We start from the raw sequence: 25,736 nt of genomic DNA, 5'->3' as shown, positions 1-25,736 counted from the left end.
TAGTATATTGTACACTAGATGACAGTACAGAGTAAACGTAACGGGCCAAAAAATATAGATTTTGCAAATCAACGCGTAGAATTTACACAATATAGTTCCAAATACTATATAATAAGTAAACTAATTCGTCAAGATATACCAAATCATTCGTGCTTACATTTTTAGACTTGGTGCACTAAGGCAGCATTTTTTAGACAATAAACGGGTAATAAAATTCTTTAAAGTAGTGTTACTTTTCTTCACGGGTCAAAGTTCGCGTGCGAGAAAGTTGCATTGTCGCGTGACAAATCGCTTTCATTTCAAACACTTGAAAGAATTTTGAATCTACGGTCATCACAGCCCCGCAATTTGCAGCTTGAGATTCTTCAAACAAACGAAACACTTAAGCGGTTCAAGGACTTTAATTGTCGGCTATTACACCTTAACTATATTTTCTTCCGTATGGTTGCGTGACAAGAAGGTTTAGCGCACTTACGCCTTATTCGGGCGCGTCGCATGCTGTGGCGACAAAATTGTGACGCCATTGTGTTTTCCATTGGCTCATGAATTCATTTTAGACAAAACGATTTCAGCGCGTCGTCATTGCATTGTGAAATAAAAGAAAGTGAAACGTTGGTTCGTTTCCAAACCTGACACGACCGTTGTTCAATTATCAAGAAAAACAGTCACAACTTGGTTAAGCTCTTAAATAGCCGTTTTTACTCAAAAAGTGAACTTATTTCGCTGACTAACTGGGCCCTTGCCATGTTCACAACGAATGCCAATAGGAAGCCTATGCCACATACAGACTGGGCGCCGATACGCGTGAACTCTCTCCTTCAAGTATTCAACTTGTGCGTGAGAACAGCGTTTAAAGTGGGCGGCTGCGCTAAATTGGAAAATCCTAACGGAAGACGAAAAAAATAATGAGCGCCTATGGCCAGTTGAGCCGCACGCGATTCGCCGCGGCTTTGTTGTCGAATAAAGAAGTAGAGAGCGCATCTTTGTCTCAACACAAACGGTCTGTGGAGTCATAACAGCGCGAACCGTCAAGCAGCTAACATCTCTCAATGATCGATTGTAGTCAAACAGTTCCGCGGTAATTCAGGATAGCTTTTGCGGCAGGTGGTTCGAGATTTTACGACAACGTAAAATAATATATTTGCAATGTTTAAAGTTGGATTTGCGATGTAAATTTTTAGAAAACTTACAATATTTTTATAGTTGAATAAATCTTTGTAATATTAGATTAGTATTACCTAAAGGTAAAAAATATTTTTGCGATTGATAATGATTTCTGTGTGTATACAATAATATTAAACGCCTTAAAAACAAAGTTAATCTTAATTGAAAAATAGTTGCTTTATCGGCGTAAATAATGCGCCGCCGATGTTTCTCCAGACAATAGGCAGTAGACAGTGATTGTCCGTAATTATGTGACGTTTCGCTGATCTAACCTTCAAATTCGCGGTTGGCTTCGCACGCAACTTTCTCGTATATCGGTTCGAGTTATTCGCTTATCTCGAGCGGAGATCAGCTGGTTGCCTGTGGGACAAACAGGCGGCGCTGACTGCGCCGTTCGGAGAGATGTTTTTCCATTGTCTGAGTAGTGTGGGCGCAAGTTTATGGTGACTATTTCGCCGACGTTGTTTAAAAATTAATATTCTGCTTTCGCATTGTTAAAATGTGAGTTGCTGTTTTTATTTATTGATCAGTTTATTGTTTAGTAACATTTCAATGATATATGACTTTATTTTTCAGAAGACGGTCTGTCGCATGTGTAACTCAAAAAAACTGACCGCTCGACACTAGTGATAACTGAACGTCACACTGTGCCTATTTGTTTGATCATCGAAATCATCATCATCACCAGTTCGAAAGCTAACCCCTCACTCATCGCTTAATTATTTTTTCAACGACGATCTTCTCTCGAAGTTTCAAGACCAACTGTAACGTCACAACAATCCATCGATGACAATCATGGAAAGTCCCGAGCATTGCATCAGAGATCATGACACTCCGAGCCCGACCCCCTCGAATGAGGACAGGCTCATGGCGAAGCAAAGCATCGACGCTGGTCACGTGAAGAGGCCCATGAACGCTTTCATGGTCTGGTCACGTGGTCAGAGACGCAAGATGGCACAGGAAAACCCCAAGATGCACAACTCAGAGATTTCGAAGGTAAGTCTACACCGCACACTTTTGATCCAACTTTCCAAAACTAAAACAAAACTAAAAGTTAATGCCTATTACTCAGTACTTGTTTTAAATAACGAAAAAGTCTTAACCGTTTTTGACAATATGTTTGCAATTTTAGAGATTGGGAGCATCTTGGAAGCTGTTAACTGAGTGCGAGAAGAGGCCCTTCATCGATGAAGCCAAGAGGCTCCGCGCCCTTCATATGAAGGAGCACCCCGACTACAAATACCGACCGAGGCGTAAGCCGAAATCCCTCATTAAGCCCAAGGACCGATTTGCCTTTCCAATGTTTCCATCTTCGGGAGTCCCATCACCCACCCACGACCCTTCCTCGATGGTGATGGCCGCGCAACAAGCAGCAGGTTAGTTTCAGAAAACACGCTGTCGACCTCTTTTATGTGAACGTTTCCTTATCGTATAAGGTTATAGACGTACTTGACAACAAATTGCTTGCATATATTTGAATCGACATTTTTGTTTGTTTCAGTTGCTCAACTTTCGATCGACGCCAACGTAATGGAGAAGGCACGCGCCGCCGCAGCTGCCGCTTTTTACCCGACATCACAATCACTAACGACGACTTCCTTTCCGAGTCTGAACCACCTATCCCTGACGTCACAAGCGGATGCAGTCAATCTCGCGGCGGCCATCACCCAGAGTCGCTTTGCAGCGGCCGTAGCAGCGCGCGATCACCTGACCTCGAGCTCCTACCGAGCCCCTTCTCTCTATTCGCCACCGATTCCCTGCACAGGTGTGTGTTGCGTCGTAATGGATTTTACCATATTGAGTTATTTAGCAAAAATCTGTAACGTGATTTGCGCGAGAGATAGTTTGCTACCTGCAAACACAGCCTATATACAAACAAGTGCCACTTGCGCCAACATCAGTTTTAAAACCGTTTATTTTCATTTCAGCCTCGAGCAACCGAAACGCGTTTCTCCCGAGTCCATCTTCGCCGAGCGCAGCAGCAATGGCGGCAGCTGTGATGGGTGGAAGTCCCTTCGTCTTCCCCACTTCACCACGGGCCGGCTCCTGGTCCCCCGTCATTAACCACAGCCCCTTCGCGTATATTCTGGTTCCAGGGGCCACTTCGCCGGTGGCGACCAGCCCCATCAAATCGGGACTTGATTACTTCTCGCCCGTCCCACTACCAGCGATGTGAGCGACAGCAGAGGAGGTGGTTGATGCTTAGCAACGTACATGGTGTGCGTGACGTCACACGAGATAGCAAAGAACGGCTACGTCACGACGAGAGGAGCATGAGGACACTTGTACTTTGAAAGAGCTTTATATATATATATTGTAATTTTGTTGAACATTTTTTTTATTATTTTACATTCACAAAGAGTTTCCAAACCTTTCGAGGGGTTCGCCTATATTCCAACCCCATTTCGACGACCCGCGCAGCTCGCGTGGCGAACAACCGCTGTACTAACATTCATTTCGTAATAACGATACTTTGTGGGTTCATAGGTGGTGATTTTGAATAACACGCACGAGTACCATTGTACTTCAAGTGCGCTGAGATTGGCCGCGCGTGCCTCATAACATATACATTAAATTTTGTATATCGCTTCCAATATCTATTTCTTCCAAAAGTAGTCAAAGCAAGCGTTTGTCTTCTTAGCTACCGGTTGTTGCATTGCCAATATCATACAACTCGAGTGCCTTACAATAGGGGCTACAGCTTCATATGAAAAAAAATTGTTTATTAAAAAGCATTACTAACCTTTTTCGCTGAACGATTAAATCGAACACACACCGAGCCACACCAAAACGACGAAAGCGAATTGTTTCGCTGATAGCTTTGCAGGTGTTTTGCGATGAAATACGAAAGTGACTTCAAAATTTATTCTATTTTGTATTGTTTTTCGTTGTGGATTGCTTCAGTGTTGTGCTGTGCCAAACGTTTTGACTTGAGTGGCCGCGAACAGTTCTCCCCCACATGATCCGAGGACAGCCGGTGGTTTATGCTCGTCTAGGGCAATATCTGTCAGGATCCGAAAAGCATCTGTTCTGTTGTTCTCGCATACTCTATGAATGGTGTCTTTGTGTAACATTTTGACCGCCCTTGCGTCGTGCACAGAGCGCTGCCTGTCATTTTCTTGACGAAACAACTGCCTGAAAACGACTGACAACAGTTGACTTTCGCTTTGCCCTATACATCGAAGCGTCACTGCGCATCGAAATACGTTTTAACTGTGTACGCCGATTTCAACTTTTTCCAAGCTGACCTTTGTGGTCGAAATACACAATCGAAAAATGTACCTTTTGTTTCTTTGCGTCTTAACCCATGACAAATGTTTAGCATCGCATTTGCGATATTAGACAACGAAGCTTTAAATGTTTTACACATATCAAAGAAACTTAAATACCTCAATGTTCAACTAAATTGGACAACACGCTAGTTAAAGAAACAAACGTGCAGTGTAATCAGATTATAGCAAATGTCTCAGGCTGTGGGTTGCAGCAACCCCGTCTAGCATTGCTTGCTAGTTTGAAGGACCCATAGTCGATTTTGATTGAGCCGTCAGAAACACATTTTACGTCACGTTAATAATAATTTGTTTGTTTATAATAGAGCGAGAAAAGCAAAGAAAAAAAATAGATATTTTTTGTCAAATGTTTTACGTAGAAACTAAATGTAAAACTTTTCATTTCATAAAAATGTTACCTAGCTCAGTCGAGAAAAAAGTGCGCAGCAAATCGAGTTTTGTGGCTCCAAACATTTTGCTTGCAAAACTCACTGCAAAAACAGAACACACCTCTGTTTGTTGTAGAACAACAAAACAGCCTTGCTATTATTCACAACACGCTAGACATCACGGAAAGGGCCATTTACAGGGAGCAAAATTGCGCGTTTTCGCCCAACTTGTTTTCGGTTTGCAAAGCGAATTCCTGCTCCCTGTTCGGGTGCCAAGTTTCAAAGGAAGAGAGTGGCAAAGCGATAGCGCTATTTATTTTGTAGCAACTCGCCACACCCTGAGCGTTACGTGTTGTGTCCGCGCCACTAACAACAAGGTAATTCAATTTAGCTTGTGCGCCCGCCTGCCTGGCATGCCTCATCATGCATGACCTGGCGACTGAGGTGCCCACAAACCGATAAACAAGGCTGTATAGATAGCAAGTGTTCACCCTCACTGGTGTCCTTATATGGAATTTATCGGGCTGCAATTCCGATTTCGCTGCACGTTGAGGCACGTCGATTGTCCTCCGACAAAGAAAAAACTCTCTTTAGCAATTTAATCTTTTAAAGAAAGATGCTGCAGTAGAATGAATTTTTGTGTTAAATATTAATTTTTAAAGCTCCAAATATTTGGCTAAAATTTTGCAAGTGAGATCTATTTTTGCAGAACTTGACAAAAAAATTCAAAATAAAAAATACTTTTACACATTTAAAGTAGGTCCGCAAAATAAAGTGATAAATGTCCTACAACATCAGAAGAGATTAATCGATTGTCGTTCCAGATCAAAGTATATGAGAAAACAGTGTTTAATTTTACACGAAGAATTAAATGTTGCTTTAACCACGAGGAATGTCAAACTAAAAAAAATAGCAATGTGATTTATTAAAGGAACCGCCGCGTCATCTGGTCCGGTTTGTCCACTTTCCGCGCCATATGTTTTGACTTTTTTGCAGTCGCCCTTAAGCGCCTCCGACTCCGTCGTCTTTGTCTACCGTGAATCACAGAAATGTCGGCTTACGGCATCGCGGCATATACACAGTGCGTTCAGGCCTCGGGTGTGCGTGCCGTGGCGCGTCAAGTTCACCGTCAGCGACCATGGCGGGATGCCCCGGGGCAGTTGGCCTTCAGCGAATCTGTTTGCCTTTTGCTCAAGCTATCTACGAATCCCCTGCGCTTCGCACGCGAAGTCCGACCAGCGTGCTTTTAATTACAGGGTCAGTGGAGTAGCCGATTGGCGAGTTTCGCCGCTAATCGTCGCACATTACGCCGGCATGTATTCCAGCCTTGTCACGCGATTCTTCGAGCCAACAATGGCTTTGATTCTTTTTTACGTCTCGGCTATATTCGCGGAGGGGACGCGCGTGTTCCAACGCTCCCGAAGCCGGGGTTGTGTCTCGTTCGGATGGTTAATTGCTAATTAGCGGCGAGTGGCTTGTAAGCAAAGCGACGTCGCCTTCGTCCGCCCTGACCGTTGAGTTGGAGCGTCGCACGCAACCCTGTGTGACGCGGCAAATTGCACGGAAGTCGACCTTGGAGAAAAAAGGCTAAACGAAATATTGTTTTGATTGCCGATTTGCAGTACGCATTGACAACAAAGGGGTTGGCAAAAGGTCGGACAAGTTTTACCGTTTTGTTGTCTTTTTTTTACGATTTGGGTTTAATACATCTCACATTTAATTGCGAATTTTCTCATGAATTAAACAGTATGTTTTTAGGAAATTTTCGTATGCTTTGCTTTTGTGCTGTGTATAACGTTAAAAGTAATAAAAACTAACCGACGTTGATTCCACAAGTTTAATGTGAAACGTATTTATGAGAATAAACCTATAGTAAGTTAACCTAACTTTAGAGCGAACTAAGATACTACAGCGGGGCTGCAAAAAATAAGCCTATAAGTCGTTCATTCTTACTAAGCGATCAATCTGGCCGTTTTGAAATTCTTCGCGCCCGACTTTTTCGGTATCGAAAGGCAAATTTGGCGCATGACTGTGCATAAAGCGAGGGAGGAGGCCGATAGCCGGGAGGGCGCTCTATCGCCTTCAAACTCTTCGAAAACGTGTCATTCTGCGGTGGATTTCGCTTAACCGCCTCTCTCCCGAACCGATCACAAACACCTCGCTGTGACGTCACAGGCGGAGACGTTCCAGGCTCGACTCAGCGCCGACTCAATCGCGTGCGAAGGCGAAACCGCGGGAAAGGGAAGGTCGCCGATCGCAGAGCTCGAGACCGCTCGCAAACGCTCGTCCGCGGTACCATTTCGAGCATCGTGCTCATTGTTTCGCGGCGCTGAAACAATGAGCGCGATTATTGCATAGCACGTTTGCCGTCTTCAGCTTCTCAGCAGCTCTTGAAGACAATTATTGGCTTTAATTGATCAACATACCGGCTCGGCGGATGCGGAAGAGCGGTACATTATTGCCGACCACTCAAAAGGATATAATTTCCATTTGTGGAAGCAATTGAATGCGCGTAATGAACGCAGGCTAAATGATTTTCCTTCGCCAGTTGCTGTTAAAAAGTCAAAATATATAAGTGCGTTTTATTCCTTTTTAAAAGTATTTGAAGAATTGTTTTTAGCCGCAGGCACTAGCGATAAACGCGAACGTCATCGGCTAAACGCGAACGCCTTACGCAAGTATCCTATTTCATCTTGTGGTAAATCTCGCCAAACTTGCGGTACATCGGCCTATGCTTGTGTAGCGCATCGGATTTTTTTAACAGATACGACGGCAATTCCCCTGGTGTTTACCAAATAGCCGGAAACAAACACAATCCAAAGAAAAAAAGAAATGGCTTCCGCGCGTGGTAAGTTAACAGAGTTGATTTCGTGGCGATTACCAGTAACCCAGCTGTGGGTTTGGTTTTGGTAAACGTCTTTAACTTAAATCGAAGTTTATTGTAACGCTGGATCTTTTTTACAACCTTTGTGGTTTTGCTTGAATTTTATTGTAACGTATATTATTTACTGGTGGTAATTGTGACGTCGCAACAGTTAATTTTTTAGGTTGACCAGTGCTGGATCGCGCGAATATTTTCTTTCCAATGCGGTCAGTAAATTAAAGTTAAAAAGACAAATAATGTCCCTAAGCCTTGTTTTTGTAAATATGGGTTGTATATGGTAATTGTTCCTGCATCCATATTGCGATTTCTTTTGAATATGGTTTTCAGGTTTTGTCTGAGGATTAATCAAGTTTGTAGCGATGTGTGGGCTGGACTTTCATTTATACAATCACTCAGATAATCGCTGATCCACGTCGTTTGGTCGACCTATTTTAACACCGGCTGCATCCTTTTTTCACAATCTGTTTTTCAAGCCACAATGCTCTCTATTCATTAGAAGCACGCATCTCTCTGGTGACGAAACAAAGGTCCATTATATAGCGCTATTGTTGCGCATTTTGCAATACAACAATGTCCGATTTCGAAGCAACAAATGGGACCATTAGAAACCGATTGTTAACGGTCGTTTTATAGCACGTAGTATAAATAGCAACGTTGGAAACAAAGGATCGCTAAAACTGTTCGTATACTTTTGATTATTTGGCAAATAATAGTGTAGTTGGTTTGATTGTCCCCAGTTGATTTTGTAGCAATTGTTTTTCTTGAATTTTGTCAATACAGGCATTTTTATATTTTTGCGTTGGCTCGCTTATAACACAAAGAACCGTTGCTCTCCCATTTCTCTAAAACCACGTTCGCCAAAGTGACATCTGTTGACCAATTGAAAGGGGCTGTGTGATCTCACAATACATATTACCTTCACTTACCAAAATAAACGCGCAACAATCACATTGTCTTCGAAAGGCAAGCACGAATTGTTGTCTTGACACATGCTCTGAACATACGACAAAAGCCTATACGTGTTTTACTTTGTCGCAATCCGCTTTCAACGCAGGTCGATTGTTGGCGTTGGCTTTTTCAATTTTTTCAGGCACTGTGACATTACAAAGCAACCACCGCGAAGCCATGAACGATTTCTTTGTTGGAAGAAAAATAACACGACATTATAAAGTCACAATGCCTTTAGGAGCAAAGATAACACTCGAATTCGACACAAAACGATGGCAATCAGAAGAATAGGTCTTTTGAAAAATTGGCTTCGGATGTTTTAGCGTTGTGTACCCTGTGTGTATCTGTACTTTGCACTAAATGTTTGCGTTTATTTTAAAAGTGTTTTTTAAAACTGTTCAAATTTACGAAATATATTTTTAAACTAGTCGTTTTGTAAAATTACCTTGTGAAAGTAATATTATTTTTGCTAGGTAAACCTTCCATAATATATTAAAGACCAACGGAATAAAAATAAAATTACTCGTCAAGTGCTTTTGAGATTCCTACCCTTCAAGGATGACGCAGAAACTACGCTCAGAACGGAATAAAAAAACCCGCTTTGCCAATGTTGTTAGGTGTTGACTTTTCTGCTTTGCCCGATGAAGTATTCCTGAAATAGGACATCCTTAAATAGACCACTTAAAGAGTTCCAAATCATTGTTGTGAAACAATGGTTTTGTCACGGCGAAGTGCTCTCTAGTTGTTGTTTCTTTTGTTACCCAACAATGCCGTGTATTATGCGATAAGAACGGCGAACAGGGAAATTTTTTCGTCCTTGTCGAAGTGCAAAAATAACTTAGTCAACTTGTGCTTCAAGTTATCAGCGCAAAAGTCTGTTCCAGAATTTTTAAAATTCTAAGCCATTAAATTATAACCCTTCGGTCGTCATGCATGACAGTGCTAAAAATATATTTCGTGTTGTCGCATTTGTTTTGTAATTTGTGTTTACCAATAGTTTTACATAACCATATCGAAACAAACATTTCACAATTTTTTAGATGTAACAGTTTTTATATCCAAGTGTAAAAGTTTTATACCGAGACCCGCAAAACTAGTTGTTACATTTCGGGAAGCTCTGGTCCAATCCATGTACCTTTTGTCACAAAATTCGCACGGTAACTGAAGGGCTACCATAAGGCCTCTTTTAAGAAAATTTTTCCTCTTTTTCGAAGAAAAATGAATGGTCCCTCAAGAAAACTAAAAATGTCCAAATACTTTTTTGCGTATTGCGTTTTTTGCTAATCATTTTAACAGATTTATATATAGTATGTGACTCTTCGACATGAGAAGTTAAGTCAAAAGATTTTTTGGCGACAGACCAAGTTCTGATCATTTTCTTTGTCAATGATTCGCATTGAATAATTCAGGGAAAACAATAAATATTCGTTGTGTTCGTCTTGTAAAAAAAGTTGCCTAGTTTTTGTGGGTTTTTAGTTGTGTCTGTGTATATTTATTCAAAAAATGATAAATTCTGAGAAGTAAAATATTATGTCCTCTTTTCGATCGAAGTTTTACCGTTTTGGGGTAATGAAAATATGGTAAGCCTAACGTTAACACATCCGTAAACAGTTGTTTTTTCAAGACATCTCAAACCACATGTGTTGTTATAAAACTCAAAATGGTGGTTTAGGCATAAATTGTTATGGCATAATTAAGACAAAATGTGACGCAATTATTACGTGAGTTACAGCCGTTTCAGGGTTAGATCTTACGTGACAGATGTAACTGCCAATACATCTTGGTGCTGGTAAAGCAAATTAAAATTGGGTGCCAGCAAGTTACGTTAATTTGAAAAATCCTATTTTGTTTTACAAGCATTTTATAATCTTATTCAAACAAATGATATTCTTCAGTACAATAAGAAACTGTCGTTTTTCTAAATCCAATTTCTCTAAAAACATAAATTTTGTAATTGCAATATACATTCCATCTATATCTTTAGAGAACCTTACAGCATTTTCTTCTATTTAAATACAGAAATGTATTTAAGCAAAATAAAAAGCGCTAATTGCGTAATCAACGTTACTGCAGGGTTATACGATTTTGTTGTTAGAGTTTTAATTTGGGAATTCTTAAAAGCCTACTACACGATCTTATCAATATAATATGTGTGACGTATAGCATTTAGGCTGACTGGTTTACGTTTGAGAAATTTAGATGAATTTTAAAAATATGCATGACTAAACAATTCTGCCAAACGTTGATATAATACAGAATTAGAACAACGCCAGTATTCATGATCTGCACCAACAAACAAAACGAGAAAGAAAGAACGACATTAAACTTTATCAAAATATATCGTGGAAGTGGGAATAGCAATGGTAAGATGGAAAGACGATGGTTATGGGTGTGACAGTAGTAGTCCGACAGAGGCGGTTGTTTAGCTGTGCTTCGGTTGCGCGACAGTTTGAGCCGCACGCGATGTGGTGACGATAATAACCGGTGCTAGGCAAAGCTTTTGCCACATTTAACACGGGCCTGCGGATTCCTGGCGGTGCTAAGCGGTTTAAATCACAGGGACGATCCCGTGAAAAATGTTACACGTCGCCACGCGTTAATTTGCGCTGGGACAGGCCGACATAGCGGCGCACGAGTAATTAAGCTAAATCCGGATTTGTTTGTGTTCCTGTAAGCAAGGGCTTCTTTACCGCTCAGCGAGAATGCAACCAGCCGATCTGAGACTTATAAACACGGGACGCGAGGTTAAAGCCAATAAAATATGCCTTGTTTTAGATCAAATCCGCTCAACGAAAGTCACGGCGAGCTATCGAATGTTAATTTCTCACGAATATTAATTTTCGAGTCACAATAAACCGACGATTCTCAAAGCTGCACGGGCGTGACTATTATGTCGAATTAAAGTAGAAAACTTTCCTGTTATTTTGCGATCTGGCTGGGCGGGATAGCGAAGGCCACGCCTGACTCTTTTGTTGGCAGTTAGTTAATTCAACGTAAAGCAAAAAAATATATTTTTCAGGCTTGGTTCAATACACGTCGATTACATGTAGTGCAGTTACCGCTGTTTTGCTTAAAATGGCCAATGAAAATTGGCGTATGGTAGTCGGTTTCGGTATTCTTCATAAAATCCGACATTTCTGTTGTAAGATTAATTAATGTGATAGACATAATCTGAATACTTCAAATAAAGTTTAAAGCACAAAATAACTTGGAAAGCACAAAATAACTTTTGTTGCCTACGATTAATATTTGGACTTCCCCACAGTTTGGACGATACGTGACGTACATATGCAAGACAAATCGCATGTGTCATTTGTACAAAGCTGTGGTTATGAAATCCTTAGAGCTTAGAAGATGTCAACTCCTCAATTGTCATGGAAAAACCCATGTGACAAGTATTTTAAGTCACAGACCTTTTACAAGAAGGATTTGTAAGCGAAACTAAAGAGAAACAGACTTTTATGAAAAGCGGGACTTTTTATAATAATGTATTCGCGCACCAACTGCCATAAACTTGTAAAAAAGTGTTCAAACCGAGTCGTTTCGCTTGTTTTAAACAATTCGTGTAAATACAAGCTTTTAACGGTATAAAATGTTCTGTTATAAATGGCCACTCATCGAACCGAAACAACACGAAAAAACAACTTCCCAATTAAATTCCTTCATATTTAACCCTGGGCATTGTTATATGTGCCAACAACACTTTAGTCTCCTCAAATCCCCAGAGCCCTTTGCCCTGCGCCGTGCGCATCGCACGATTTTTGGCCCTTTGCTGCATTATCTCCTGTGTAGGGCATTGTTTGCCTTTTGCATTTATAAAATTATCGCGGAATCTCACTTTTTAAAGGTCAGCATGGCCTTGGAACCTGATTAAGCTGGAATTTAGTGGATTAGAACTCATGCATAAAGGGAGTGCCAACAAAGCCGTATTGATGGCATCGTTCGCATCAAAACTTGTTAGTAAACCGCTTCCTAATCCTATCTTTCAAAAGGCACTCTGAGTTTGTTTCCGCTCTAAAATAGACGACGTTTTCAATGTGCCCTTCAAGGTTTTTATTACAGTCGTGTTTGCAAAAGAAACGGTTAATTTCAATTCACTGTTTACATGCCTATAGCTAAAAAAAAATGTTTACATGGCCAGACTATTTGTTAAAAGTGAAAAAAAAACGACATAACGTTTTTACCAAGTCGCAACATAAATAGGATGTTATACAATTCACCAATTATAAAATAGTTAGGCATTGACGACATATCACAAAAACATGTATATCTATAAAAGGTAATTATATTAAAAAATTGATTGATTATTACTATAACATAACGTGGTTTGACATGCGCGACACCTGTATTTGCTTTAATCTTAGCTTTATAACGCTAATACCAACCGGTTATGGCATTTCCTGCGTAGATTGAGATTATAGTTTCCACCCAAACATGCCTAAATTTATCCGTTGCTTCAGTCAGAGGTTAAACACCGAGATCGTAAGGAGAATTCATTGTAAGAAATCACGGAGACTGTTACTCGAAGTGAGTAAATACATTATTCATTTTGCACACGCGTTGACCCTTAACGCTGCGAAGGACATATAAAAAAAGAAACGTCATTTTTTTGGAATTTCCCAAAATACAAGCCACATGGCGAAACCAAAATATCAGTGTGTGATTCACCGACCTTATTGCTTAGATTTGATGGACGATTAAGGCTCTGATTCATTTTGGTGTTTGTGTTCTTTTGGTGCATTTCATGCAATTAATAAACCAGCATAAGGCGATTTAATCATGTACGAATATACGTTCATATTTAATTGCTTTTAAAGCTAAACGTTTTGTTTGGGGTTGCTTTTGGCCTACGTTTATTTCAGTTTTCTGTCTACAATATTTTCTAATCCAAATTAAGACACTTTCACCTACCGTATTAAGAATAAATTGATCGAAACCTATTCACTCATTTACAATAGTTTTGTCCCGATAATTACATTATCCAGAATAAAGAGAAGACACAAGATGTAATTTAATTCCAACTTCAGGTTAAAATAACAAGATAAAAATAGTTGAAAATTGTCGGTGTTTACCGCCGCACCCAACAACGGGTTATTCGTAAGCCATGGAAACCCATATCTTTGGCGAACAATGGCCCGACATTGAGATGCATTGTAGCGTACTGCTCGGTTGCCAAAGCGTTCCCCAAAAAAGTGGGGTCTGTTTTTGCTTGGAATTCGAGGTCTGCTTTGTGGGGCAACCAGCCATGAAATGGGCTGGGCCAACGTCCTTTACAGGGCCGGGTCGCGTGGTGCCCGCGGCGGTGAAATACGTCTTAACGGTAAACTCCTCATATCGGTGCAAGTGCCGTGACCAGTCGCTATTGTGGCGGCGAAAAATCGATGCTCTCTTCGTGCCAAAGTTAGTTTAGGCGCTTGCGCTGGCTCTAAAGCGCAAACAGCGGGTTGTGTTGGCAGCGAGACGAGACGAGAAGAGTCAGCCATGTTTTCTACTTGGAAAACAGCACTTTCGTGGGACAAAAAACGCAGAGTTCTGTTGTTGCTCACCCATGTAATGTTTTATATTTATTTTTTCCATTCAAAGTTTATTACCCTGCAATGACGACAAACGTTTGAGGCGCTTGGCAGCCTAAGCCTGTGCTTTTCAACCTTTTTTGGTTTGGTGGACCCTTAAAGTTGTTGTGACGAAGTCATGCACCCTGTTTACTTAAAAGGTAAACTGAGGTAAAAAGCGATATGAAAAACCATTATTATATGTCAATATCATCATGTCAATTAAACCGAGCGGTACTGCTGAAGTTTGACACACTATCGGTGAGAGTTAGATTATGGCTACAGGCTGCTTGTGTGTACTATACATGTCATAAAACAGCTTTCAATGTCTAATATTAATGGTTCATTAAAAGTTTGTAACGCACCCTTGTATACGTATTGGTGCACCCCATGCATATTTTGGTGCACCATAGGGTGCGCCGTACACACCGGTTGAAGAGCACTGGCCTAAACCATTCAAACGCACAACAGGAAACGTCACGTTACCATTCAGCATATTATTTTTGAAGTGACATGTTTCACATTATTAGGTTTGGATGTAAAAAAGCCTACGTGTGGCACGTCAGTCTTAACGGTCCTAAGACAAGTTAGGTGAATATATCTTCAAATAAAAAACGCTTTTGTAGCTGATACCGCGTCGGTAGTTGACAGAAGCACGAAGGAAGTGTAAGTCTTCAACGTGCTATAACGTCATTTGTTGTCAATAAATCGTCACAAAACATGTCAGTGACAAAGGAAGCTGTGAATAAACAATTACTTCTAATATTTGCTTATAAGGGATGATTTGTGTTTCTCTTTTGGCTTGTCACGTAGTATATTTTTAAGTGATGGGTTTATTTTTTCTACAAGAGACTACAGTAAATAAACGTGGTTGACACACAAATGTTTCGAAAATGCCTTTCATTTAATTCTTAGCCTACTGTTAACGTACGATATTTTTTCTAATAACGGTATCCATAATTTTACTAAAGTACCGCCGTAAAATACGATGTTTAGCTTTCTTTCACTTGAAGCTAATATAAAAACTAAAGAAAACGATACAACGACTTTGGTCGATATTGGATGTCGAATCGATAATTACATCTACATCAGTGGTTCTCAAACTTTTTTAAAAAAAATTACGCAACGGCCCCTCAGCAACTTTTTAAATCGCTCACGGTCCCTCAAAAATATACATAAAATAACATTTGCTTTTAATGGTATAAATGGGATGGGTGCACTTGCTTCTTTGCTTTCAGCTCGGCTATGTTAACCTCTAACGAATAACTTTATTTGAGTAAAAAAGCAATCACAAACAGTTTTTAAAACCGTGATAACTTTAATAAACAACTATATTCACTTTGTTTTGAAAAGTAAGTTGCCTGACAATTTTATTGTACAAAAAGTTTTCTTCATCAGTAGCGTCGTGTTGATTTTTGGTTAGGTGCTTCGCGGTCCCGGAAAATTGTCTTGCGGACCCCAAAAGGACCGCGGACCCCAGTTTGAGCACCACTGATCTACATGGTATCGGATGAGTTTCGCGACAAGCTTTTTTAGATTAGAATATCCATAATGTGTAAGAACTATTTTTCCTGAAAGATCTGAATGTATTCTTAATCAAAAGGTTTTACATCGCAATTAAAACTCTACCGACATCGTGCGGAAAAACACGAGTACAATGTGCGTTTAAATTGGTAAAACAATTAAAAAAACACTTTTAAATTTAATATATAAAATTTGTTAGTTTTCTCTTAACATGGTAGTTATATTATTTTTTGAACAATTGAAATAGAAAGTCTTAAAAAAAACAATTTGAAGGTTAGATTATACCTATTTATTCTAACATTAGATGGAAATTATTTAACCAATTGGAATAAGACTTGTAGAGTTAACTACACGATATGGTCATGTTTGCTTCAACTATTATATATACCTTTTACATCGGTTGTAAAATAAAATTGCGTGTCAAGATATTAATTGCAACATTAACAAACCGAAGCACCGTTTTTATGCCTAAAACTCTAAAGTAAATACCATTAAAGTTATTTTGACTATATTAACTTAACAGTATACTAACAAACATAACATAAGGAAAATCTCTTTAAAAAGCTATTACAAAAGTTGCTTATTTAAACTTTGAAAAGTGGCCTTGCCTGTCAAATTGAAAGTTATCGAGTTGGGTTCGCAATAGTGTTTCACCATACGTTTTATGTATTTGTACACGAGAGGCAACTACTGCCGTTATCTTCTAACAACGACAATCGACAACGCTTGCGAAGATAAATAATCACGCTTAGGTGTATATGTCACGCTAATACAACAAGGTTTACGAAACGAGACACAAAGAACACCGAGAACAAAATTGATCAAAAGGAGTATCGGAAACATCGAAGACTAAAATACGATAAACAAACTGACACTACAATAAGGCTCTATGGAAGCATAGGGATGTTTGGCGTGACTATAAAGGAAGGCACTTGTTTAAAGAAGTCAACCAGAAAAATCTCAATAATGCATATATGTCAAAGGCGATAACTCAAAACAAATCTAACGACACCGAAGAGCATGGTATCTTGAAATATAAGACAAAAAGATTGCGTACTAACTTAATTCTAAAATTTGAAGGCCAAACTCGTACTTTTCACGGGTATGCTAAAACACGAGCGATAACTGACTATACGATTAAAAGATAAATTACAATTTTTACCTATTACACAAAATAAATCTGTAAAATACAAGGTTGATGTATGGTATTTTAACGGTAGGCAAATTTACATGTTTTCCAATAAATCGTAACATAAAAATTGGACAAAAATATAGAAAACAGATAAAGATAAGCTCGGCACCCGAGACAAGCGATCTAAAGCAAGGAGAATTTAACACACCACCACTAAACCGACTAATGTAAAACAAAATAAACCTAGCGCAATAAAAAGTAACAGGCATATTCGGCCACTTTTTTCATCAAACGGTTTAATCTATTGAGCCATAAAAAGAATTGGTTCGTTGTACCGATAATACCTGTAAATTGAATAAATACAATGAATGAGAGAAATGCAGGAGGAAATTAGAAAGGTAATTGCCATTGGCTGGCCCATTTGATTTAAGAACGCTCCTAGCGGCGTATTAAGCAGCTCTTGCATACGCTCGAGTTGAGGATCCTGGATTACAGCAGGCGGTGTTTGTTTGTTGCCTTGAATATTGATTTGATGAAACAAAACGGGGTCGTTGGGTCGAAATATCGTTCTGCAAAGATACGAAAAGGTCCATCACAAATAATTACAATTTAAAAACTGCTTAACTTCGTTGTCTGCAAAAGTCTTTTTTGAATAGAAGTCACCCATTAAACAGCTAACTGTTGTTTTGAATTGTAATACTTTGGTAAAAACTGAGAGCAAATTGTCTGTGGTGAAAAATTCTAGCAACATCTATTCCTTGGCTATACTGCAGCATTTATTTGGTAATTTTAAACGTTACAAATTTCTATATTTTAGGGCTAAGACAGCCTGGAAAATATTTTGATAAGACAGTCTGAAAAAATTAATGTTTATCTTTGACTCTTGTTTAAGTAAAACTGTTCGAAAACGTAAAGCGATACATACTCGTAATGTTGTGAGGTGTTTCTGCACTGATCGCTTGTCCCGGCCTCATGTCACGTGACCGACCCCACCAGCTCGTTCAGCTGACGTAAGTAGCCTCGACGCAGCGGAAGCGAGAAGGTGCGCTCCTGAACAACGCGTTCGCACTGACGCTGGAGAGTAAAAACATATGAAAAAAAGTTAATATAAACATTTTTTTTAAAGAACGATTTTACTGGTTGAATACGATATTGATCAAAACACTTATCTTCAAACTTTATTTGCATTTAAAATGTTTTTAAGGTCAAAGCCTTCACAGCGCTGGGCTGGAATTTATTCTTCATACCTTCATTTTGAAAGCGGTTTTGTTTGATTTTTGTTCGTAGCAGTAGTTAAATTCCTCTTCCCAGGGCCGCGAGAGGTTGACGGGGAGAAGGTGGCCCTCGGTGGTGAAAATCTGCTTCATCGACTCCTGGTTGTGAAGAGGATTCTCGAAGTCGAACAACTAGAAAACAACATGACCAATTTCAGAAAAATGACACAACAAACGAATATTAAAAATCTCTTATTTATTCTCTACAACGTTTCGTCTCCCTATGCAGAATGCCTTTATCAAGGAATGCAACATCACGTTGTTACCACGCAAAGTAAAATGACATAAAAAAAATGGGATTTTCTCTGAACTAAAAGTCATGCAAAACACTTACTTTTTCAGCTTGCGATAAAAAAAATATTAATTTTATTAATTTGTGGGACATTTGTTTTAAACTACTCATTCCATTACTATATTATTTTCTGTGTATTTTTTCGGTGGTGATTTGCAATTATCGCATTTCCTATCATGACAGTATGTAATTTTTTTTACCCACTTCAAGTAACAAGAAATTAGGGTGTTACTTATAACATTTTTGGTATTAGCCGTCAATTTTTTCTATTTTTCTTGGGTTTCTAAAAACATTTTAAAAATATTTAGTTAAGTTATACACAATTTGTGTATAAAAGTTTCACCTTGCACCTCTCTTAAAGTTAGTGTTATTCAAGCAGAAACGCCAGCTGACGTAAGTCTTCTATAGGTGTCGCACGAAACAAAGAGGTAGTCCATCGAATGTTAATTGTTAAACTGTATAAGCAAACATCGGTGCACTAACCAAGTATAGATACTTGCACGTTTCACTGAGGAAAAACGATTCCATTCGATCTTCTTGCGACTTGTCCACCACGTTGTGCAGCGATGCGTAGCCGCAGTCAGTTCGAGCGTGACGCTCAAAAGAGTCCAGAATCTCGCGTCCAACATGCAAGTAGAATGGATTCTTGGTGGCCTGCATTTTAAGAAATATAAATTTGTAACCAGTTAAATACGCCCAAGAAACAGAGTTACGTCGTTTTTTTATTTGCTTGCCTAGGCAAAGGGCGATGTAAAGAACATTTTGAGTCGCGTGATTGTAAAGATTACGGAGTACTGTGACACTCAAGTTTCGAAAAGTGGTTAACAAGTCGTTTGCTTTGTGTTATCACAGCTATGTGTTACCCTTGTAATCAGTTCGACGACTTCAACTATCTGTGGGCGCGCTATAAAACAGTGTTTCTCATATTGGTGAATGGTTCACACCAGAGTTCATCAAATGTTAAAAGCGTGCACCAACAGGGGGGTGAAAGATTTTTTATGTCGGTTTGTGCAAAATAGTAAAGTTGCACTTAAAAAAACACATAAAGATTATCATCAACCTTTAAATCGGTTAACACCAAGGACTTTAACCTTGCAACGAGGCTTAACCAAATAAGCACTGTACACAGCAAGGAATAAAAAAAACTACAAGCATATTTAAGTATATGTTGGTATAAAATAAAATAAACTATATTGTAAATTAGTGGTATATTTTTTTAGACGTTTGGGCTACATGGTGCTTTCAAAAAATAGATTTATACAGTGTTCGTAATCTACCTTGAAAATACAAAGCGCCTCTGAACAGAACATAATTCTAATTTCAAAACACAACGACGAAATGGCAGATTACCCTGTACAGGAGGTAAGTGCTCTCGATTAGCTCGGGCCGAAGCGGGTAGAACCGCACATCGGGCGCTTTCAGGTGCCAGTTGAACCTCTCTGGCAGGGCGTCGAACTTTTTCCAGATCGCGTAGTACAACGCGTGGCAGCATATCGCTTCTTCGACGTCACCGTTCAAGACCTGTTGACGTGGAATGAAAAGATTGAAAAACTCCTGAGTTTGTGGCTACTCAGCTCGTCAGACCTAATCGACGCTTGCGGATTCGACAACCGCAGCCGACCTAAATTAAACTTTGTTCGGGAATCCACCTGACGGTTTCCAAAACAAAGTTGTGACTCGTAATCCACGTTGGAAATTCCCTTGGTTGTTGACCTTTGATAAGATTTTCGCTTTTAAATATAGGAAAAACATAACATTTCGATAACGTAATTTCCTAATTTACAGAAAATAAACGACATTATAAGATCAATTGGCGACATAACTGCATTAGTACAGTTCATTTTGTCTGTAAAATAATAATTGATTTTTAGAAAACAAAATGTACGACTATAACGATTTTAAGCATAAATATTAAAATAATATGACCATTTTAGAAATTAAAGAATAAAGATATATTAAAATGAGGGTATATTTCTGTTCGTGGCATGCGAAAGAAGTTAGGCGCTAACAACCTTATTTCAATCCATACGTCAATGAGTCGATTTGTTGTACTTTTTAGGTTAACACAGTATAACTACACAGTCACGATGTTTTTGAAAGTTCAAACTAGGGTATTTGAGTCTAAACAAGTTGGACAATGTACACACATTGATTTTTAATTGACGTACAATGATCTGTTAAGCAAAATTTCCAGGCAATTGTGTTCATATAAAGTAAAAGCATTAAATGCGGTATGGTAAGCAACTAAGCCTAGATGTAGAGAGATATTTAAGAGGATTCCGCCGCTCACTCCAAACGTATATACTGAACAAATTTGAATGCAACTGAATATCACAAACATTTTACAAGTTAACTTTTAGCGTTTGGTCAATAAAAAAGAAAGTGTTCAAAATTCTTAACGGTGGTTTCTTGCATATTTTTTTGTTTTTAGCTTACCAGAAGGCCTGGTAGAAAGGCCTGTAACGAATCCACCCAGGTATTGATGAGGGTACCGCTTTGAAGGTTGACGTTCACATAAATCGGGGGATCGCCGTTACCGCTGTTGCAATGCTTTCTCCTGATAAGCGAAAAATATGTTAGTAACACTAACTATTCGTTTAGAAATGCATTCACTGATGTATCTATTAAGTATACGTCTAATCGTATCAAAATAAAATTGTCCTTTATCATGTTTAATCTTCATTTAAGCTATGGGGAGTCAACATGAATAAAACGAGAGAAAAAGGTCGATTGTACCAAAAATATATTAAATATTCGCTATGTAAAACGAGAAATCTTTTTCGATTTCTTGATTCTAAGAAAAACAGACATGATCTTTTAGTTTATTCTTGATGTTCGCATATTTCCTGACAATTAAAAAAACGTTTAGTTTTTAAAACAAATCTTAATGAGATTCGGTATACGAAACTTCTAAACTGCATAACGCGCTGGGCCATTCAGTTACAGAGCAGTCGCCAAACAAAGATTGAACTATAAAAAAATATTTGTTTTTAATATATACATTATACAACTCTTAAGAGTTTAGGTTTAGGGTAATATAATTCACAAACGTTTATGTAAATTGTAAAGGATCAATGAAGTGATTAAAAAATTGAAAAGTTTACTAACTTAGGAGCTGGTTAAAACGTAACAGCCATTAAAAAAGACAGTAATATTAAATTTAACCTACCCACGTCGAAGGTGCTCTTTGATGCTAGCCATAGCTTCGTTGAACATTTCCAGATCTTTTTCTTCACCAAAAAGTATGTACGACTAACGATATAAAAAATGTCCTATTGAATTATTTTTAAATAGTCAAAATAGTGATAATAAAGTATTTTTTCTGTTCAATGATATGTGGCAAAATTCAACATCCTTGCAGTGTGCCAGTTTCTACAAACTATAATAATAACGTACCCTGGCAATATATTTATGGATTTACTTACAAACACGTATGGTTTTAAGTAGTGCTAGAATAGAATTTATTCAAACCAAGTTAGAATAATAATTAACCTGAGCAATAACAGGACATTAGTAAAATACCTTTAGTAAATACTCAAAAAATGAGTCAACGCCAGCACCGACACCACTCTGTTGACCCAGCCATTTTCCAGTGTTAACATCAATTGCAATTCCTGTAAAATAAAATATTTACCATTATTAAAATAACACTGAACCACTCGAAGTAAGTATACATCAAGGAGTCTTAAATCCATAAAACAAACCTAGCAGGCCTGTTTTGGCGTTTCGTCGTTCCCAAATTTGTTCAACAGCACGTCGAGCAGCATTTTCAAATGTTGGGTCGCCAAGCAACCTACTTAACGTGCCGAACTCCAATAGAAGGGAACCTGCCCCAGCAGTTGCTGTATGGGTAAGACTGTTATTGGGGACTCCGTGCCTCAAATTCACCTGTAATTAAACCAAAACAAAAGCATTAGATTACACCAGTGGTCAGCAAACTGTGAGTTGCGGTCCATGAGTAGGCGTTTTAGCCATTTTTAGAGGGCCGCAAGTTATTTTCTATTGGCTGGAAAATATCCCCTAATTGCTACTCCACCTTTACAATTTTCTGCGCATCAGCTCGTCGAACTTGGGACTCAGGGTAGTTTTACGTAGTCTTACTCAAGTCCCGATTCCGACTCCAGCAAAACACACCGACTTCACAGCCCTGCCTTACTGGAATACTGGGATCTTTTGTGCTTCTCGGTAATTGTATATAGAGTAGAAGTCGTTTCTAGTGAAATTTGTGCGGCCTATGTCAACAATTTATATTCAAACTGGGCCCATAATTAATACAGTTACACATATCTTGCTTTAACCATAGTATGTCTGACATATAAATAAAAATAAATTTAAATAAAACTAACAGAATCTTTCTACTAATCCTAAAACTTACCCTTGGAAATGGAATTCCATTTTTAGTGTTTTCGAAAGCAGGTAAAAGTCTTGCTGCAAGGTCGTGGGCCATTTGCAGCAACTCATTACTGTATCCATCTGGTCGCATATCACCAAATGGCTGTTTAGGATCTGTTATGATTAAATGCGATGCAAGGAGAGATCCCAATACTCTGTAAGTAAGTAATGGTTATTTTGAGTTGGTGCTGAAATTACAATACACAAAGTATGACAAGAAACAAATTTATGCTGGATACAGCCAGAGCAACGATGGGTCCAATGATCTTTTAGTCAGCTGCATGCAATGCAATACAGTTTTTGTAATGCAAATCTGTGTATGTTTTACTTTATACAACCTTGAAATAAGCAAATTATAGAGCATACAGCTTAATTTAAGTTGTCTGAACTTTTGTGTGTTATTTACAAAAAAGTTTACTCCTTTTTATTGTCACACAGATAATTTTACATTTAAATACAATTTCATGCAACCTGAATATTAAATAAAATGTATTCATTTGAAGCCTGACAGGAGAACTAAAACATAGGAAACTTTGAATATTTAAGATTTGCTTTACCTTTATAAACCAATATTAGTACTCTTTTATTATGAATTGGTGTTATTTTTATATTGTACTAAAATAACAGATTAAACATTCAAGAATCCATAAGCTAAAAAAATTTGGTATTTTTTAGTAATCACTCGAAAATCATAAGATAAACTATTTTTTTTGGGGGAAAAACTTTGTTGACAAAAAACAGTTAAAGATTTTATTGTTGAACACCTCAGGAAACACAAAAAAATTAAATGTATTCATTTTGTACTTTTATATCATCGACATTTTCCCACAGTGTTAAAAGCAACAAACCAAGTGTAATTTAAATTACTTTTTCTTACCTAATGTTGGTTTCAAAAACTTGTACTGTAGAGTTAAGGTCGAAAGTGACATTATCAATCACAATGCCAACAGCTCGTTTAAATTCTGTTGAATTGCCCAACACCTAAACATAATTATATCAATTTAATACATATACATCATCAATTTAAAAAAATTGCATAGTTAAATAATTGAAAAACCTCATATCAGGACTGTTTTTGAGTAATCAATTATTAACATTGTTTTGCGGATAAATGTATTTGGTTCAAAATGAGGTTTTAACTAGCATCACTTAATGGCAAACTTGGCAAAATCCAATTTGTAAAGATTATTGAAACAGTGCTTACTGCTAAAGAGTCAAGAGAATCCACAAGAGTAAGAGAGAAGTTTCCCAGCACATCATTGATGTTGAGGTTGTCTCTGACCAAAATAAATATTGATTATAATATATTACTAAATAAAATAGGGAACTATACCTTAAAAATACTTATAATAGTAACAACATATAGTGACAGCCTATCGGGATGAACACAAAATCAGCTGGTATATGAAGGTTTTGAAACAGCAGTGGTTTATAAACATTCTACTGCGACCCATATTAAATTGTCCTGTGCCTATTGACAACCTCGTGTTGGATTGCTTTATGTATAGGGAGTTTTTACTTTAATAAACTTAATTCAGCTAATATATGTAATGTATGTAATTTGACTTTAGCATTTCAATTTACAGTAAATATTTTTCTAGAACTGAATCCAAACCAGGAGACAGCTGACTCAATAAACCGTACGGTCTTTGCTGTTTCCTGGTAACGTCAAATAATGTAAAGCAATTTGATATCGTTGATTTTTGTATTTTATGGCTGTTCCAAATAAAATAATATATCTATCTATCTATCTATCTATCATTAAATAGTTTAAAATAAGCTACATTAAAAAAAACATTAATTTACGGATGAAGTAGGTCTGGTCCACGTCCCGTACAATCAATAGGATTTAGTTCATCTTGTGGAAAGGCATGCTCCATGTAACTATTATATGCGAAGTAAAACATTTGTCTTGCATCTTCTTTGCTTTGCAGCCTCTCCTTTTCTGAGAAATATCGATGCTTTTCTCCATAGTAGTTACCCCAAAATTCATTGAGGTAAGTTTGCTGGTCACCGCTTTCGTCAAACTTTAATGGCAGTGAACTGTTGTTGGCAAGGGTTAAGTGGATAACCAACAGTGCCACAGTTATCCACAATCCAAAGATGGTAGACATTTCACAACGTTTTTTATAAGATGCAACATACTGACCTAATACATTTTGATGTTGCAGGTTTACTATAAAGTACAAAAATAAATCAATTTGTTCGAATGGAGTTAAATAAAATAATTCACTAACTTTAAATGACCACAGGCCATACTACAAATCTTTGATTCATTGTTAGCTAATTCTTACGTTCTATTATTACAGAAACTTTAAATATATGTTGATTTAGTAAAACAAAATACACAGCAAAATGAACATATTTAATTATTCATGCCCATCGGGTCGTAAGTAGTTATCAAAGTTTTATAACCGCTTACTATCACGGCGCCATTGTGACATCACTGAAGGGTTAGCGAATAACAGCTGGAGGCGTAAACATTTAGAATACGTCATTTTCTTGCAAATCTAGGGGATTTACCGAACAACTAAGCCTTTTTGTGGCAAAGCTTATCCTACTACAAAGTTACAAACACACGACGGGGATTAACGCTTTATTATTTTTATTCTACAAGGCTATTATTTTGCACTTTTAAAGACAAAAAATTGCCACACTTTGTGTGATTCTCGGCGCTTTCCATGCGGCCAAACCGTCGAACGAACTTTACTCACTGGTTATAAAAGGTTGGTAGTTGGTACGCCAGATCTTTGGCGTATCTTCGCTTTACTTTTTTTAGGCATTGAATAGCTACTTAAAAACATATTTTTGATTAACAGGCGATAGTAATTTAGCATGCCATTTTACCAAACATTTAAAAAACAATTCAATTTAGCATGCCATTTCAGGAAACATTTGAAAAACAATTCAGTTTGA

General features: G+C 38.0%; 2 protein-coding genes across 2 annotated transcripts; one reads left to right on the top strand and one right to left on the bottom strand.

Moving 5' to 3' along the window:
• Positions 1–1,220: 1,220 nt before the first annotated feature.
• LOC146148199 (uncharacterized) lies at positions 1,221–4,445 on the top strand. The gene is made up of 4 exons (XM_083386668.1): positions 1,221–2,160; positions 2,297–2,540; positions 2,666–2,929; positions 3,093–4,445. The coding sequence occupies exons 1-4, from the start codon at positions 1,951–1,953 to the stop codon at positions 3,338–3,340; spliced, it is 966 nt and encodes a 321-aa protein (XP_083242794.1). The 5' UTR covers positions 1,221–1,950; the 3' UTR covers positions 3,341–4,445.
• An 11,669-nt stretch (positions 4,446–16,114) lies between these two features.
• Positions 16,115–24,992, bottom strand: LOC146148198 (ER degradation-enhancing alpha-mannosidase-like protein 1). The gene is made up of 13 exons (XM_083386367.1): positions 24,627–24,992; positions 24,025–24,097; positions 23,698–23,801; positions 22,804–22,975; positions 22,133–22,316; positions 21,951–22,042; positions 21,598–21,680; positions 20,865–20,985; positions 19,779–19,949; positions 18,912–19,082; positions 18,110–18,268; positions 17,788–17,936; positions 16,115–17,431 (listed from the first exon to the last, which is right to left on the bottom strand). Exons 1-12 carry the CDS (start codon positions 24,932–24,934, stop codon positions 17,838–17,840), a joined length of 1,737 nt encoding a protein of 578 aa, XP_083242493.1. The 5' UTR covers positions 24,935–24,992; the 3' UTR covers positions 16,115–17,431; positions 17,788–17,837.
• Positions 24,993–25,736: the final 744 nt, after the last annotated feature.

This window comes from Ascidiella aspersa, chromosome 4, assembly GCF_963924565.1.
Source record: "Ascidiella aspersa chromosome 4, kaAscAspe10.2, whole genome shotgun sequence".
In the NCBI taxonomy this organism is placed as follows: Eukaryota; Metazoa; Chordata; class Ascidiacea; order Phlebobranchia; family Ascidiidae; genus Ascidiella; species Ascidiella aspersa.
Note: the sequence above shows the minus strand (reverse complement) of the source record. Positions and strands in the feature narration are given on the sequence as shown.

Coding starts and splice junctions, on each gene's coding strand:
- LOC146148198 (XM_083386367.1), bottom strand. CDS start 24,934: ATGTCTACCATCTTTGGATTGTGGATAACTGTGGCACTGTTGGTTATC. Junction 21,681..21,950: donor TTTTTGAGTATTTACTAAAG/GTATTTTACTAA, acceptor TTATATCGTTAG/TCGTACATACTTTTTGGTGA. Junction 20,986..21,597: donor AAAGAGCACCTTCGACGTGG/GTAGGTTAAATT, acceptor TTCGCTTATCAG/GAGAAAGCATTGCAACAGCG.
- LOC146148199 (XM_083386668.1), top strand. CDS start 1,951: ATGACAATCATGGAAAGTCCCGAGCATTGCATCAGAGATCATGACACT. Junction 2,541..2,665: donor GGCCGCGCAACAAGCAGCAG/GTTAGTTTCAGA, acceptor TGTTTGTTTCAG/TTGCTCAACTTTCGATCGAC. Junction 2,930..3,092: donor GCCACCGATTCCCTGCACAG/GTGTGTGTTGCG, acceptor TTTTCATTTCAG/CCTCGAGCAACCGAAACGCG.